Source organism: Panthera pardus, unplaced genomic scaffold, assembly GCF_024362965.1.
Source record: "Panthera pardus isolate Hobbes unplaced genomic scaffold, ASM2436296v1 HiC_scaffold_20, whole genome shotgun sequence".
NCBI classification, from domain to species: Eukaryota; Metazoa; Chordata; class Mammalia; order Carnivora; family Felidae; genus Panthera; species Panthera pardus.
The window spans coordinates 846088-860867 of NW_026526766.1; the positions used below are offsets into that span (position 1 = coordinate 846088).

Genomic DNA, 14780 nt, shown 5'->3' on the forward strand with positions numbered 1-14780 from the left:
TGACGGACGGACAGATGGATGGCAGGTGGCCAGCACCTGCACAAAGCACTAACTTAAGAAGAACTGCGGTTAAGACCACACAATTCCTCTCCCGGAAGTCTAAGTTGGAAGACGTGGCCATGCCAGGTTCCCCGTTGATGGGCTTCTGCCCTCGAAGGAATGCAGGGACGGCTGCAGGGATGGACAAAGAGGAAGAGGCAGGGTGGGGAAGGCGGCTGGCAGAGAAGCAACTTGTCCAGTCTTCCAGAAGCTTCCCCAGGAGAACAGCATCCCCTCACTAACCATGTGGCCAATGCTTCCATCACATCACGTTCAAATGCAAGTTGAGGCCGCCCTAGTGGCACTCACTTTGGGAAGACCAGGCCCACAAAAGCAAGACAACACTTTAAATTCCATCAGCGTCTCAACCATCCATGGTACCGAGGACGCAAACCCCTGAAGGCACAAGGGGAACAGCCTCGTCCCTGTTTCCCAACCTCCAGCTCCTGTGGAGACAGGCCCAGACCAGTCCCCAGACCAGCCCCTGTCCACACGCAGACTGATGACCGGAGTCAGCAGTCCCACGTACCCACACCAGTGACTGGTGTCAGTGGTCCCGCCCACACACACACACACACACACCGGAGACCGGTGTCAGTGGGCCTATCTACACACACGCTGGTGTCGCCTGACGGTGGCCTCATGCAGCCCGTCCTGTGCGGACCCCAGCTCCAAGGGAGAAAAAGCAGGCTGTGTCTCACTCTGGCAGGGTCTCCAGGCAGAGGAGGTATGCAAGCGGGATGGATGCTCCCAGGATGTGACCCTGTGGGCTCACACTCTCCCAAAGGCCCGTCCACTGTGCGCAGACAGAAGCAAACGGGGAGACAGAGCACCGCGTGAGCCCCGATGCTGTTCCTACCTACCAGGCCGCTGTCAGCTGGGACCCTGAGCTGCCACCGCCCTCACTGCTGACCCTGCCTGGGAGAAAACGTCCAGAGCTCCCCCAAGAGCTGCAGGACAGAGAAATGCCCCGTCCTCAAGAAGAAAGCTGGCAGTCAGCACACCCACGTTCACTCAGAGACCGTCCAGGCCGCTCACAGACGCAGGGCTCTCACAGCCACGGGCTTCAGGCTTTCACAATTCAACTGGACAGCCGGGGACCTCAGCAGGGGCGGTCCCAGCCCCGGGACCTCTTGCCCCTTTGTGGCCCCACGCTGCCCGGGGACGCCCCTGGAGGCCAGCAGGAAGCTGTGAAAAGGACAGGTCATCTCTCAGATCATGAGCCTGGGAAGCCAGGGCCAGGTCAGAGCAACACTCAGAGCCCTTCAGTGAGCCCACATCAGGAGGTGCTGAGGCCCCCAGCCAGCAGCCGGCTCCGCGGTGGCGTCAGCCTGGAAGGGGGTCCACAGCCCTGACGGACCCCCAGCAGCACCGACAACACGTCCCAAGCTGTCAGGGGACCCACTTAGAGGACGTTGTGCCTTAAGTCTACTCGGTCAGGCAACCCTTACACTTCGGCTTCCCCTCTACCTCCTCGGTGCCGGCTTCTCAGGATGAGCTCAAGCCACAGTATTTGCAAACAGAGGCCGCACTCTCAGCTCCGAACCACAGGGCTCCTGTCGGTTCAGGGCCCTGCTCTCCGAGAAGCCCGTGATACGTGAGGATGGCCGCCCCCAGGCAGGGGACGGACGCCACCTGCTGAGGGCCGCCAGGACGCAGGGCCGCCGTGGCTGCCTCAGTGCCCCCTCCTGCGTGTCCCAACATGACTTCGTCTGTAACAGGCACCCCTTGGCAAGAAGCAGCAGCAAGAAGCAGCAGCAAGAGCCAGCAACACAGACCACCCAAGGGCAGTGGGAGGCCATCATGCCACACGGGCCTCAGCCAGGCTTTCCCAAGAGGCAGGTCACACACATCCCCAGCGTGGGGGCCCCACTCCTCCCCAACTCACTTGAGGGACCACCAGCAGCAGAGGGCTCAGCGATGCTTCTGGATCTCTCTCGAGACCCTCACCAAGCTGGAGCCCCCCGTGACAGCAGGGTGGCAGGGACCAGGGGTCCCAGCAAATGGGGACCTCACGCGGTCTCTCTGAACCTCAGGCTGGTCGTCTAGAAGATGGGAACACTACCTGCTCTGTGCTCACACACAGCACAGAAGAAAAGCACTGGGAAAGCAGACCACAGGGCTGTCCGGAAGCACAAAGGTCCAGACTACACTTGAGAAGCTGGTGTTACGGACACAGAGCGTGTGAACGCAGACTTCGTGACCGTGTACGTGAAAGTCACTTACCCCACAGTGGACGTAGTTCTCCCCCAAAAACTCTTTCATGACATTTTTGCTGAAGTCCACTATGTTCTGTAGGTGCTGAAATATCTCTTCTGAGGCCTGTAATGGACAAGCACAGGGGAGCCTCAATGACCGGGGCCTCCGAGGGAGCAAACAGCACCACGCACACGCCAGGCGCCCTGGCTCAGGAGGAAGGCGAGCCTCGCCGGTGACCACCGGACCCCCCAGAGCTCCCGTCCCACAGCCCCACAGACTCCACACCATCCACCCAAGAACCACGTCTGTCCCTCGCCCTCCTCCCACCCGGGACTCCTGTGGATCCCACCAGCGGCCCAGGTGCGCCCTCTGAGGAACACAACTTTGAAAATCTGTCACGGCCAAAAATCACCGGGTGTTTACATTTCGGTCCTCAGCATCTAGATGTAGATAGAGTAAGTACGTCCTCCCCAGCCAGAGGCTCGTGACGCGCCCGCAGGCTATGAGGTTTGGGGGAGAACAGGTTTCCGACCCAAGGCAGCAAGTCCGAGGTGGACGGCAGGGTCCTGGCAGGGGGCCGGGAGGCGGCCGGGGCTCTGGGAAGCTTCTGGACGGAGCTGCCACGGCCTGCAGCGGAACCACACGCGACAAAGAGCCGCGGGCCCTCGGGGTGGCACCCTACAGCTGCAGCCACAGAGCTCCCGACAGAAAGCTCTTCTTGTCAGGACTGTCACGCAGCTCTCCACCCTAACGTGACTGGTGCCACGTCGTACCGCTCAGAAAATAAAGGCAAACTGTTGCCTTCAGAGACGCTGCCTCGGTGAGTCTGAGCGGGGAAAGCGGAGGGAGGCATCCAGAGAATGCTGGCCTTTCCACAAGCTTCGGGCGCCTCAGGGGTGGCGGGCGGGGGAGGAGGCTGCCTGGAGAACGTTCTAGCTTCCACTCAGATCTGCTTGGATCCCACAGGAACAGACCACCATGTGTTCTGCTTGCAGCAGCGGAGGCAGGAAAACGCCCTCCTGCCTGGGGCCGCCTTCCTCCACACAGACCACGCCGTCCCCAGGCCCCGGGCAGCCCCGGCTCTCCCCCTCGGTCCCCTTCTCTTCTGCGAGGCCAACCTCACTTCCACAGCCGTCCACCCCACCTCCCCGGACTCTTCCTGCCCCAGACGAGCACGGACTCTGCGCTCCCGCTCCCCCCGCCACCCGCGTGGACGGGATCCCCCGACAGGCACTGCTGCTCCCCCGCTGGAGGGGGACACTCGCTGCTACTGGGGGCGGCGGGCAGGCGACAGAGCAGCACCAGCTTCCCTCGGCCCAGATGACTCGGCGAACGGAAACCTGGCGCTCCACCTGAATGGCCTGTCGTGACTTGTCACGCTGCCTGCGGGCATCACCAACTCCGCTTTCGTGGCTACACTCCCAAAGATGGGGAGATGCAGCCAGCGGAGTGGCAAAGCCGAGCCCTGGCCCTGGGTGTCCCAGCTCAGCACCCAGGGCCCTCCCAGGGCACCCATGGTGACCCGGGCAGGTCAAGACGCTGGCCGTGAGGGAACTGGGGACACCCCCACTTTCTGCACCGAGAGCCTGTGTCACATTTAGATTTCTACAGTTAGCACTAATACTTCCACGTCAGAAAAAAAATTCAGTGTTTTCTTAATGAACTGTTTTAACGACTGGGTGGCAAACCCACCAATCTTACCTTCTTCCTGTTTGGAGGAAACTTCAGGAAACGCAGCACCACACAACGCTATCGGAAATAAAACAAAGTTTGGTCAGTGCCCACCCGAAGCCTGGGGTCGGGGGATGGCTGTGGGGAAGGGGCTGGAGGCCCCGTGCCCCCGGGGAGGCAGGAAGGGAGCCGGCACTGGGTCACAGGGCAGGCAAGAAAACCTGGCTCCCCCGGGCCAGCCAGCTCACCCCCAGGAATTAATCTTATAAAAGTAACTAGGGTGCAGAGAAGATTCTAGCTACTGCGTGCGAAAGGATGACGTATAGTTCCAAATAAAAGGGAAACGACCCACCCGGCCAACAACAGTGACGAGGCTAAACGCAGCAGGAGGCCTTCCAGACGGTGGGACGAGGTGCTGCAGTTTATGGGAGACGGAGGTCCCTGCTCACAGACACACGTGCGGCCACCACCCACTCGGAAACGGGAAAGGTTACGGCCTGATAAAGGAACCCAGTTTTATAAACATGTTCGTGCACGTCTGTGTAAACAAACACGGGTAAGAGGGGATGTATGGGTACCGTTCCACCCGTGTCAAGTTCAGAAGCGAGTAAGACCAAGATCTGGTGAACGTGCCTCAGGCGGGTGGGACTGTTCCTGAAAAACATTCCAGTAGGGGCTGGTCATGGGATTACGGGTCCATGTGCTTTGTGATATGTAGCTACATACACACCGACGACCGAAGCACTTTTCTAGAGGATTGCTACCCTTCATTTTTGAAAGTTTATAAAATATTTTATTACGATTTACTTATTCTTTGAGAGAGAAAGAGACAAGGCACGCACATGCACCTGCGGGGGAAGGGCAGAGGGAGGGAGAGAAAGAATCCCAAGCGGGTTCCAAGCTCTGGAAGGAGTCCGACACGGGACTCAATCCCACAACCCTGGGATCGTGACCTGGGCCGAGATCAGGAGTCGGACACTTAACCAACTGAGCCACCCAGGAGCCCCACAAAATAAAAGTTTTTAAACAAAGTATATGCACACTCAGCTTGTATGAAAAAGTCCAGAAGGACTCAACACTGGTGACAGTGTCTCCAGGGAGCAACAAGTGGACAGTGTCTTAACGTCAAGGACCAAGCACCGGGAAAGAGGAGAGAAAGGGACGGGCTGCGGAGCCGAGGGCCACACCATTCACATCCTTGAGGACACCACGTGAGAGTCTAGGATCTTCGCAAGCTGAAAATCAAGCCAACAAACAGAGGAGTGACACACGCACATTCAACCACCTCAAAGCCCAAAGTGAAGGCCACCGCTTGTCACAAACGGAGGACAAATACTGGCTGCTTCGAAGGCCCCAGGTGGGGTGGAGCAAACGGCCTGGGAGACACGCCTGGGGCCCTGAGAACCCATCTCGGCCATCCCAACGCTGGACGGCCAGCCCAGCACAGGTGCGGGGACTCTGGCTGCCCAAGGGGCCTGCAGCCTCGAGCGCAGGGTGAAGGTTTTCCACGTATTTGTGCCGTCAAGTTGAGAAAGCAGGAAACGAGACAGACACAAAGGACTCTTCAACCAGTAAAAGCACATCATGGAAGGAAGTACACCAAAGTGGTTAACAAAAATTATTTTCTGAGTGGGAAAATTCTGGATGTTTTTCACCTTCTTCCCTCCGGTATTCTGTATTTTATGGGGCAGTAACTGGTATCGGATAAGAATCAAAGACCACAAAAAACAATGCACCACGAGGGACAGCTGCCCTCGTGAGGCCCGAGGGAGGGAGGCTGCAGGTGGGATCAAGGCAGGTGACACCAAGGACGGGCCCAGGCCGGGTCTTCCACCGGGGAGAGGAGGTGGCCCAGGACAGGCCAAGAAGAGCAGACAACTTCTAAGGGAAGGAGCAAGAAACACCACAACGGGAAGACTTGCCCTTCGGGGGGCCGCCCCAGCTGCCGCTGCTGGTGACATCCCCAGCCCCCAGGGTGCCGAGGGGATGAGAGCCAGGACAGGTGCTGGGCTGACAGCCTCGCAGAGTGGATGGCACCGAGACACGTCACCGAGGGGAACCAGGATGCCACGGGGAGGCCAGACGGGAAGGACACACGGGGACAGAAGGGGCCTGCACCGGGCAGGACGCTTTCCCTGCCAGGCTTGGGCTGCCTCTTCTGGACCCACAGATGCCACAGCACTGATGTGGTGGCGGAGGTGTGAGCCCAGCTGACACCTGGGGGCACACCTGGGGGGCTGCGATGGAAGGGGTGCTCAGGTGACCTCTGTGAAGATGCAAAGGCTGACAGCCCGAAGAGAAGCGGAGGACTGGTAAGGCAAACCCCAGTAAAATTCCAAATAATGTTACTTGTTAAAAAAAAAAAAATACTAGAGGCAAAAACTTCAGACTCTTTGAACTGGATTCAGCAGAAAATGACAGGGGAGTGGCCCGGGACTTGGGAATGTGTCTCATTCAAAAGAGAGAGAGAGAGAGAGAGAAAGAGGAAGAGAGAAAGACAGAAAACCAGAACAACTCTCACCTGCCTGCACACTCCCCATTAGGAAGGGTGACACACAAACCAGAAACCCTGAACATGAGGCGAGAAGACAATCAGATGCCCTGACTGCTGGGACCTCACATCCTCAGGACCCGGATGGACCCGGACAGACGCCCAGGACCTCAAAACTATCACAGAGACAGAGGATCCACCACCGTCTGGTCTCAGAAAGGCCGGGACACCTCAGGAGGCAGAAACGAGCGCTTCCCTCGTACTTCTGTAGGAGACCCAAGCTGGCAGGTCTCTGGCATCACCTCTGTCCACGGAGGAACACATTCCCACAGCTGAGTGTGATGACCCCAAGGCGAGGGACCTGGAGGGCAGCTCACTCCCACCACCGGAGACACTCCAGAGAGGAGTGACGAACCAGACTCTCAGCGACCCACCCGGGACAGCGCAGAGCCAAAGCCCCTGACGAGGTCAGGACAGTGAGTGCGGACAGAAATCCCGGCAGCACGCAGGAAAGCAGCTACGGGCTTCACCACAGCTCCCCGCGAGCAGAAGCGCAGCCACTGGGACAATGACGGCGTCCCTGGGCTACAGCAGTGAAGTGCACGCCCACCGGGGAGCCGCCCTTGCCCAGCACCCCGCCGTAGGGTGGGTGCCTGGAGTCCCACCCGGCAGTCCGCACCCTTGGAGCGGCTGGCGGTGGGGGGGTTTCCACGCCCGGGTGGCCACCGCACAGCTGGACCCGGGGGCGCTGAGCACCAGGCGGAGGGGGCAGACAGCGGGCACCTGGCCCGCTGTGGCGTGGGAGGAGTGATGGGGAAGCTGAGGGCGCCCTGTCTGGAGCTGGCCTACCCTCAGGTCTCCTGCGGCCCAGCCCAAGCGTGTCCCCGTGCCACCGCCCCCCGGCGGCCCACACTCCTCCTCCACGCCCAGGCCACAGCCTACGAGTGCCACACTCCCCCAGCCCTCCCAGCCTGGTAGGCTGTCACCCCACGGGCCTTGGAACTGGCCACCTGAAGGCGCCATGTGTCCTGATGCTGCAGAGGGAAGACGGCCTTGCCACTTGCTGAGGACTTACAGCTCTGCACGTCGACGACGCTCTCCAGAGAAGGAGGGAGAGAAGGCTCTCCCCACCTGGGAGAGCCCCAGCAAGGCCGCCCTCTCCCTTGGGATGCACAAGGTAGAGTCTGGGGAGCAGGAACACATGTTCACCCTCACAGCACATGCACCCTCTCCTAGGGCACAGCAGGGCTCTGTCCTCCTTCCCAGGCCAAGCACAAAGGCCTCCCCACATCCAAGAGGCAGTCAGAACCCTCACTTGGCCGAAACGTTCTCCCACAAGACCACTTGTGGTGATAACTGAGGAACTAACACCAAGCGAGCAGAAATGAGCACAGAACAAATTTAGATTTAAAATAAAGCAGGCGGGGGGCTCCTGGGCAGCTCTGTCAGTTAAGCATCCAACTCTTGGTTTCAGCTTAGGTCATGACCATGAAGTTTATGAGTTCGAGCCCCAAGACTGGCTCTGCACTGACAGCGAGCCGGCTTGGGACTCTCTCCCTTATCCTGCCGGCCACCTCCCCCCACCCCTCCCCAAGCGCACTCACTCTCAAAATAAATAAACTTTAAAATAAAAAAATAGATAAAGCGTGAAAAGCACAGGTCCAGGGTAGCCTGGTGACTGAGTTGAAAAGAGAAAGGAAACAGAAACACAAGCCCTAAGAGCCAGAGCTATGCGGTGAGGGAGGGGCCCAGCTACCCTGCAGGGTAGTCCTCGGAGGCCAGTGATCTCCCGGCCTGATGTACTTTTACTCCAGATCCAGAACTTGCTCCTTCACCTGACACACCTTCTGAAACTCGGTCCCTTAGCCCCACTCTAAACGAAGCCTTAGCCTTACATAACATGAAGATACACCACTCGTCCCACTAAGGAATTGGAAGACGGGTGTTTGTTCTGTGAAATGATTCAGGGGTCACTACAATAACCTGACAACAAAAGAGACTTGTGTGGGAATATCCAGGCTTCACCCACCCAGGAACCACCAGGGGCCCAGCGGACCCCACAAAGAACAGCTTTGGGTTAGGCCTCACCCCCATTCATCGAAGATCTTGAGCAAAGCCTGCAGTCTCGGTTCTTCTGCTCCCCTCGCTGTGCCAGGGGTAACAAAATGCAAAGGCAGAACAGGGGCCACCTGCGTGGCCACAGCTTGCCCTACAGCTGACCCAGCACACCCAGCGCAGAAACAACTGAGCAGGCAACCCCCAAAGCCCGCACCGGCCTGTAGGAGCTGCTGGACTGGGTCAGGGCTCTACCCCCAGTCCAAAGGGAATGACAGTTTTCACTTGCCAGGCATGACTCGCCCAGCTCCTGCTCACCTCATCCTGTACCAACCCCACGACAGGGGTTTTGTTACTAGTTCCGCTCTCCAAATGCAGAAAGGGAGTCTGGGCCAGGCAGCGGTAGAACTGGGGCTGTGCCCAGCTCTGCGTGACTCCAATTCCCAAGCTCTTAGCACCTCCCCCACCCACCCGCCCGGGCCCGGCCCCGGCCCCCGCCCCCGCCTGGCGCCTGGCGCCCAGCGCAACACCTAGGGCCCCTCCCCTGCCCACCACATTCCAGCCTGGTTGTATCAGCAGAACGTCAGGGAGATCTGGGGCTTCACACAAATCCACAAGCTTCTCTTCCTGGATTCACCTTCTTGGGAGTCCTTATTGGACTTTCTGAAAGCCCTCACCGAATTAAGAAAAACAACCCCTTTAAATCCTAGAAGATTTTGGAGAAGAACCTGTGGGCAATACTCCATCATTATTGGCGGCAGCAGCGGCGGGGCAATTCCCTGCGTCTTGAAGGATAAACTCCCTCCGTGCTGGGGGAGAGCACCATCCCGGGCACTTGCCTTCTTCAACCTCTAGAGCTGCGGGGACTCCCATCCCGGCTCCCGCTACCCCCGCGGCTGGGCAGTCGGAGGTGGCACCGCCTGGGGCTGGGGCAAGAGGTGCTACGAGGACGTGGCACTGACCTGGGGGGGGGGGGGGAGGGGAGCGCTGGGGGCGGGAAACGCACCGAGCAGGACGGGGGTTGCAGTGTTGCTGGGGGGACGCGGAACTACCCAGGACGGAGGAGGGGGCCCCAGGGGGTCGTGGACCCGAACCCTGGGGGAGTGGGGAGTGTTGCTGGGGGTACGCGGAACTACCCGGGGCAACGAAGGGGGCGCCAGGGGGGTCGTGGACCCGACCCTGGGGGTGGGGAGTATTGCTGAAGAGATGCAGAACTACCCAGGGCGGGGTAGGGGGTACTAGGTGATCTTGGGCCCGACCCTGGGGTGGGGGTGGGGGGGTGTCAAGGATCCGGATCCGACGGGGGGAGGGGGAGTGTTGCTAGGGGGACGCGGAATTACCCGGGGCGGGGGAGGGGGTGCCAGAGGGTCGTGGACCCGACCCTGGGTAGGGGATTGCTGCTGGGGAGATGCGGAACTACCCCAGGGCGGCGCGATGGCCCGGGACCGCGCCGACCTTCCGCCGCTCACCTGCGCGTGGGCCACCACCAGGCTCTTGTTGCCTTCCCCGTGGTACCCCCATTCATTCTCGTCCATCTTCCCCTCGTCCATCCCCCGGTGCGGCCCTGGCGCCTCACGCGGCCGCGAGCTGGAAACCGCCGGTCCGCCTGGGCAGCAGCCGCCGCCGTCGGGGGGAGGAGCGCCTGTCAGCCACGGCCTCCCCTCGACCCCGCGGCCCCGACTTCCAGGCTCACAGTCGCCGGAAGCCACGCCCACGGTGGCTGCCATGGCCAAGCCGGGCAACTTCCGGGTTTACGCCCGCTTCCCCTCCATTGACCACTACGGTGGATAGGCAGGAGGCCATCTTGGATGCTGGCACATGACTCACTTCCGGAGCGCGGATTTTAGAACAGGAAAGGAGGTTTCCGCCCCGGGCGCCGGAAGTGAGGCAAGCGGGAGGAGCCGGCGGCTCCTCGGCGCCCGGGACCGGCCTGGCCGGGAGTAGAGGTTCGGCGGCCTGGGAGACAGGGAAGACGCGGCCCAGCCGGGGGGCAGCGGGGTGTACGGGCGAGCTGGCAAGTGGGACGGGGGCGTCCACACAGGCCGGGGGCTATGGCGGTCGGGGGAGTGCGTGGTCCGTGGGCCTTGGACCACCGAGATGTGGAAGCCCCAGTAAGGCACTCGGCGGCTCCGAGCCCCCGCTTCCTTTTCTGTAAAGTGGGATGTGACTCATCTCACACGAGTTATTAATATCACCGTTTGCTCGTTACCCGACGCAGAATCACCCGCAGTCCCACGAGGTAGCGCTCTGTACACTGTACAAACGAGGAAGCGTGGCTCCGAGAAGCGAGTGGACTCCCAAGTGGTGCTTTTGCCAGAGGAGTGGGTTTCGTGGACCTTGAGCTCGAGGTTGGGGTTTGAAATCTGCCCCTGCCACGTAACGATGGCGAGGCGAAGGGCAGGTCGCTCCCGGCCTTGGTGTTTCCATTAGGGAAGTGACACTAACGATACCATCTTCTAGAGCTGCAGTCACGGTTAAATTCGATCAGCGGTTCCCAAACTCTTAGTCTCAAGACCACCTTATTCTCTTTAAAAATGAGAGCCTCGGGGCGCCTGAGTGGCTCAGTCGGTTAAGCGTCCGACTTCAGCTCGGGTCACGATCTCGCGGTCCGTGAGTTCGAGCCCCGCGTCGAGCTCTGGGCTGATGGCTCAGAGCCTGGAGCCTGCTTCCGATTCTGTGTCTCCCTCTCTCTCTGCCCCTCCCGCGTTCATGCTCTGTCTCTCTCTGTCCCAAAAATAAATTAAAAAAAAAAAAAAAGTTGAAAAAAATTAAAAAAAAGAGAGCCTCAAAAAGTTTGCTAGTGTGGGTTATATCTATCAATGTTCACCGTATTATAAATGTGAAATTTAGAAGAATACTTTTCGTCTTAAAAATAAACATTATATTCTTAAAAACCTGTATCTCCCAAAAGTACAGAGAAGAGTGGGAATTGTTTTACATTTTTTTAAATCTCCTTAAAGTTTTAAAGACTCATAGAACATAGCTGGATTCTCACATCTGCTTCTGCATGCACTGTTGCAATATACCGCTTTGAAGTATATGAGGAAAATCCAGCCTCAGATACATGGTCCAACAAGGAAAGAGCTACAAACCAACCTCCGAACAGCTTAGAGCACCACCAGACACCTGGCAAGGCCTTGGAAACTGATGAAATGAAGCCGGTGAGTCAGGAAAACAAGCTGATGGCTTTGAGGACTGGCCCAGGTGGAAAGCAGCTCCAAACCCTCCCCAGGGATGGCTGAAAAAGGGGGTAGAAATAGTCCACTCATCAGGGGTAAGTAGTCCCCAGCGGGGAGGGGATGCCCACTCACAGAAGGCCTTCCCACACCCTCATAAGGTCAGGGGACCCTAAACATGTTTGAGATTTTCTCAACATCTGTGACCAGAGTATTAGGATCATATTAAGTATTAAAACATTGCTTTAAGGAAACCTCTGTGGTGCTGAAAATGTTCTGTATCTTGGTGGTATTTTTTTTCAGGGAGCATTTTCTCACAGTGTTTAGAGTTACTAGCATATGGTGATGATGAAAAGATTAAACTTTGGTTTCATGATTTTTTGTTGTTTTTTTTTTAATTTTTTTTTCCCAACGTTTTTTTATTTATTTTTGGGACAGAGAGAGACAGAGCATGAACGGGGGAGGGGCAGAGAGAGAGGGAGACACAGAATCTGAAGCAGGCTCCAGGCTCTGAGCTGTCGGCACAGAACCCAACACAGGGCTCGAACTCAGGAACCATGAGATCATGACCTGAGCCCAAGTTGGACGCTTAACTGAACCACCCAGACGCCCCCCTAATTTTTTTTTTTTTAATTTTTTTTTCAACGTTTTTTATTTATTTTTGGGACAGAGAGAGACAGAGCATGAACGGGGGAGGGGCAGAGAGAGAGGGAGACACAGAATCGGAAACAGGCTCCAGGCTCCAGGCTCCGAGCCGTCAGCCCAGAGCCTGACGCGGGGCTCGAACTCATGGACCGCGAGATCGTGACCTGGCCGAAGTCGGACGCTTAACCGACTGCGCCACCCAGGCGCCCCTCATGATTGTTTTTAAATTCTCCACAGATGCACTGGTGGACCATGCCCACCCCATCCCCAGCTTGGTACACCACTGGCTACAGGGAAAGAGAGAGGTGCTTTGAAAGAATGACGGTGGAGTAACAACGTGGAGAAGAGTGGACCCATCTGCAGTGGTTGGAGGAAAAGAAGAAAAGGCTAGAAAAGACACTAGCATTGGGAGAAGTACCTCTTCCTCTATTCAGCCCATGTGGTCTGACTTTTTTTTTTTTAACGTTGAGAGGCCAAGCGTCAGCGCACACAAGTGGGGGAGGGGCGGGGAGAGGAGGTGGCTGGAGGAAACACAGAATCCGAAGCAGGCTCCAGGCTCTGAGCTGTCAGCACAGAGCCCGACACGGGGCTCCAATTTACAGACTGTGAGATCATGGCCTGAGGTGAAGTCGGTCGCTTAACCCACTGAGCCACCCAGACGCTCCTCATTCGGTCTGACTTAAATTAACACAATCCCTAATCTCGAGGCCTTCTAGTGACCTCAGCCTGTGCGCAATCAAGAACTATCTTCTCCAGGAATCACATCAACCCAGGGATTGGTTCGGGGGATGCAGAGACGATCCAGGTTCAGGCAGTGAAGCTCACTCATGTGGCTTGCGTGGGAGTGATCGTGGGGAGAGTCACCCTCAGCTGGGTGGCAAAGAGGCCAGGAGGTCAGCATGTGCTGCCAGCAGCGATCCAGGCACCTCTGATGACAGCAAAAGGAAACGGCTGGGCAGTAGCGAGGATGGAAACACCTGGTGAGCCGAAGGGTCGTGTGCTTCTTGGTTGCTCTGAAGTTTCTGAGTAGTGAACTCCATCTTTTGCTAAAATAATTCGAGTTGTGCTCCTTTCACTCATAACCTGAAGAGCTCAAGCTAATAAGAGGGAGCACTGGGATGGACCAGTCACCTCAGGCAGTGTCAAAGTGAAGCAGAGCCCAAAGGGCCATTGTTAGCAGGGATTCCTGCATGAGGACAGCGTGCCTAGGAGCTTCCTACTCCGTTTGGTCCCAGCTGTACTCCCACCATGTCAGTCCGTGCCTTCTCCTTTTGTGTTTAAAAAGGAAAAGAGATGGGGCACCTGGGTGGCTCAGTCGGTTAAGCGTCTGACTCTTGGTTTTAGCTCAGATCCTATCGTGGTTTGGGAGGTGGAGCCCCGCATCGGGTTCTGTGCTGACAGCTCAGAGCCTGGAGCCTGCTCCGGATTCTGTGTTTCCCTCTCTCTCTCTGCCCGTCCCCCACTCGTGCCATGTCTCTCTTAAAAAATAAACATTAAAAAAATTTTTTAAAGAAATAAAAAACATTTTAAAAAATGATAAATTTAAGGAGAAAGAAAAACACCAGACTCTAACTGAGGGACATCCCACAGAGTATCAGACCAGGATTCCTCAAGCCATCTGAGACATGGGAGACAGACACACCAGAGGAGCCTAAGGAGATGACACCCCTAAATGCGATGTGAGATCCAAAAAGGATGCTGGTGGGAAAATATTTGGAATTCAGTTAGTAGTAATGAACGAATGTTAATTCCTTCCTCCTGGGAAACAAACCATAGTTAAGTGCGTTAAGCGGGGGGTGCATGTGGGAAGTCAGTAAAATCTCACAATGTTTGTGTAAATCCAAAAGAATTCATTTTTCAGCTTCTTTCAGGATTATATAATTATGTATTTTAAAATGTAAATCAAGTTGGCAAAATAAAAGCAGTCTTCACAGCAGTTGCCTTGGGTGATGGGGAAGGGACAGACAGGACACATGCACTGACAGAGCTAAATTTGGTCACATCAGTAAAAATAGCTGCAGCGAATCCTCTTGGACCCAACTTTTCCATGCCTACAGATTGCCCTACAAAACCCTCAAACAGGCAGCAGTGCTGGACGAGTCTTGGTTCCCAGCATGGGCACCTCGGACAGCCTTGGGCTGCACCCACCCACCCAAGCACAAGACCTGGGGGGAGGCTCTGCCACCTGTGTTCCAACAAGTTTCCCAGGTGACTCTCCACCACCAAATTATGGCATACTCAGAAGTCACTCCACCAAATAAGAAAAACAGTTACACTTGTACTGACATGAGCTCTGTGCATATGCAGTTGTGAAACAAACCTGTGTGTGAGCGTGTAAATGCAAAGAAAAGGGGACAGAAATTATTCTATCTGGGAGGGGGCGGGGGGAGAGGGAGAAGCCAGGGAAGTCATGTCACTTTCCTCATATTGTTGGTTCAGAGGATGTATTCACAAAACACTTCCATGATAAAATTTTAAATAAATAAACTGTTGATACTTATTTT

At 56.8% G+C, this 14780-nt stretch overlaps 1 protein-coding gene and 1 long non-coding RNA gene across 3 annotated transcripts in view; one reads left to right on the forward strand and one right to left on the reverse strand.

Annotated features, from left to right (window-relative positions):
• Window positions 1-14780, reverse strand: part of LOC109257883 (inositol-pentakisphosphate 2-kinase) — a 127548-nt gene that overhangs the window by 38117 nt on the left and 74651 nt on the right. Inside the window, exons 1-3 of one of the 2 annotated variants that reach the window (XM_019434288.2) lie at window positions 9925-10160; window positions 3940-3987; window positions 2266-2361 (exon numbers count right to left, since the gene is read on the reverse strand). In XM_019434288.2, the coding sequence (XP_019289833.2) occupies window positions 2266-2361; window positions 3940-3987; window positions 9925-10005 (225 nt within the window). In that variant the 5' untranslated portion in view covers window positions 10006-10160. Of the gene's footprint in view, window positions 1-2265; window positions 2362-3939; window positions 3988-9924; window positions 10161-14780 lie in introns of those variants that run through there. The other variant, XM_053907691.1, reaches the window with a different exon arrangement.
• LOC128778538 (uncharacterized) lies at window positions 11235-14212 on the forward strand. The gene is made up of 2 exons (XR_008424096.1): window positions 11235-11616; window positions 12514-14212. It is a non-coding gene; the product is annotated as an uncharacterized LOC128778538 (long non-coding RNA).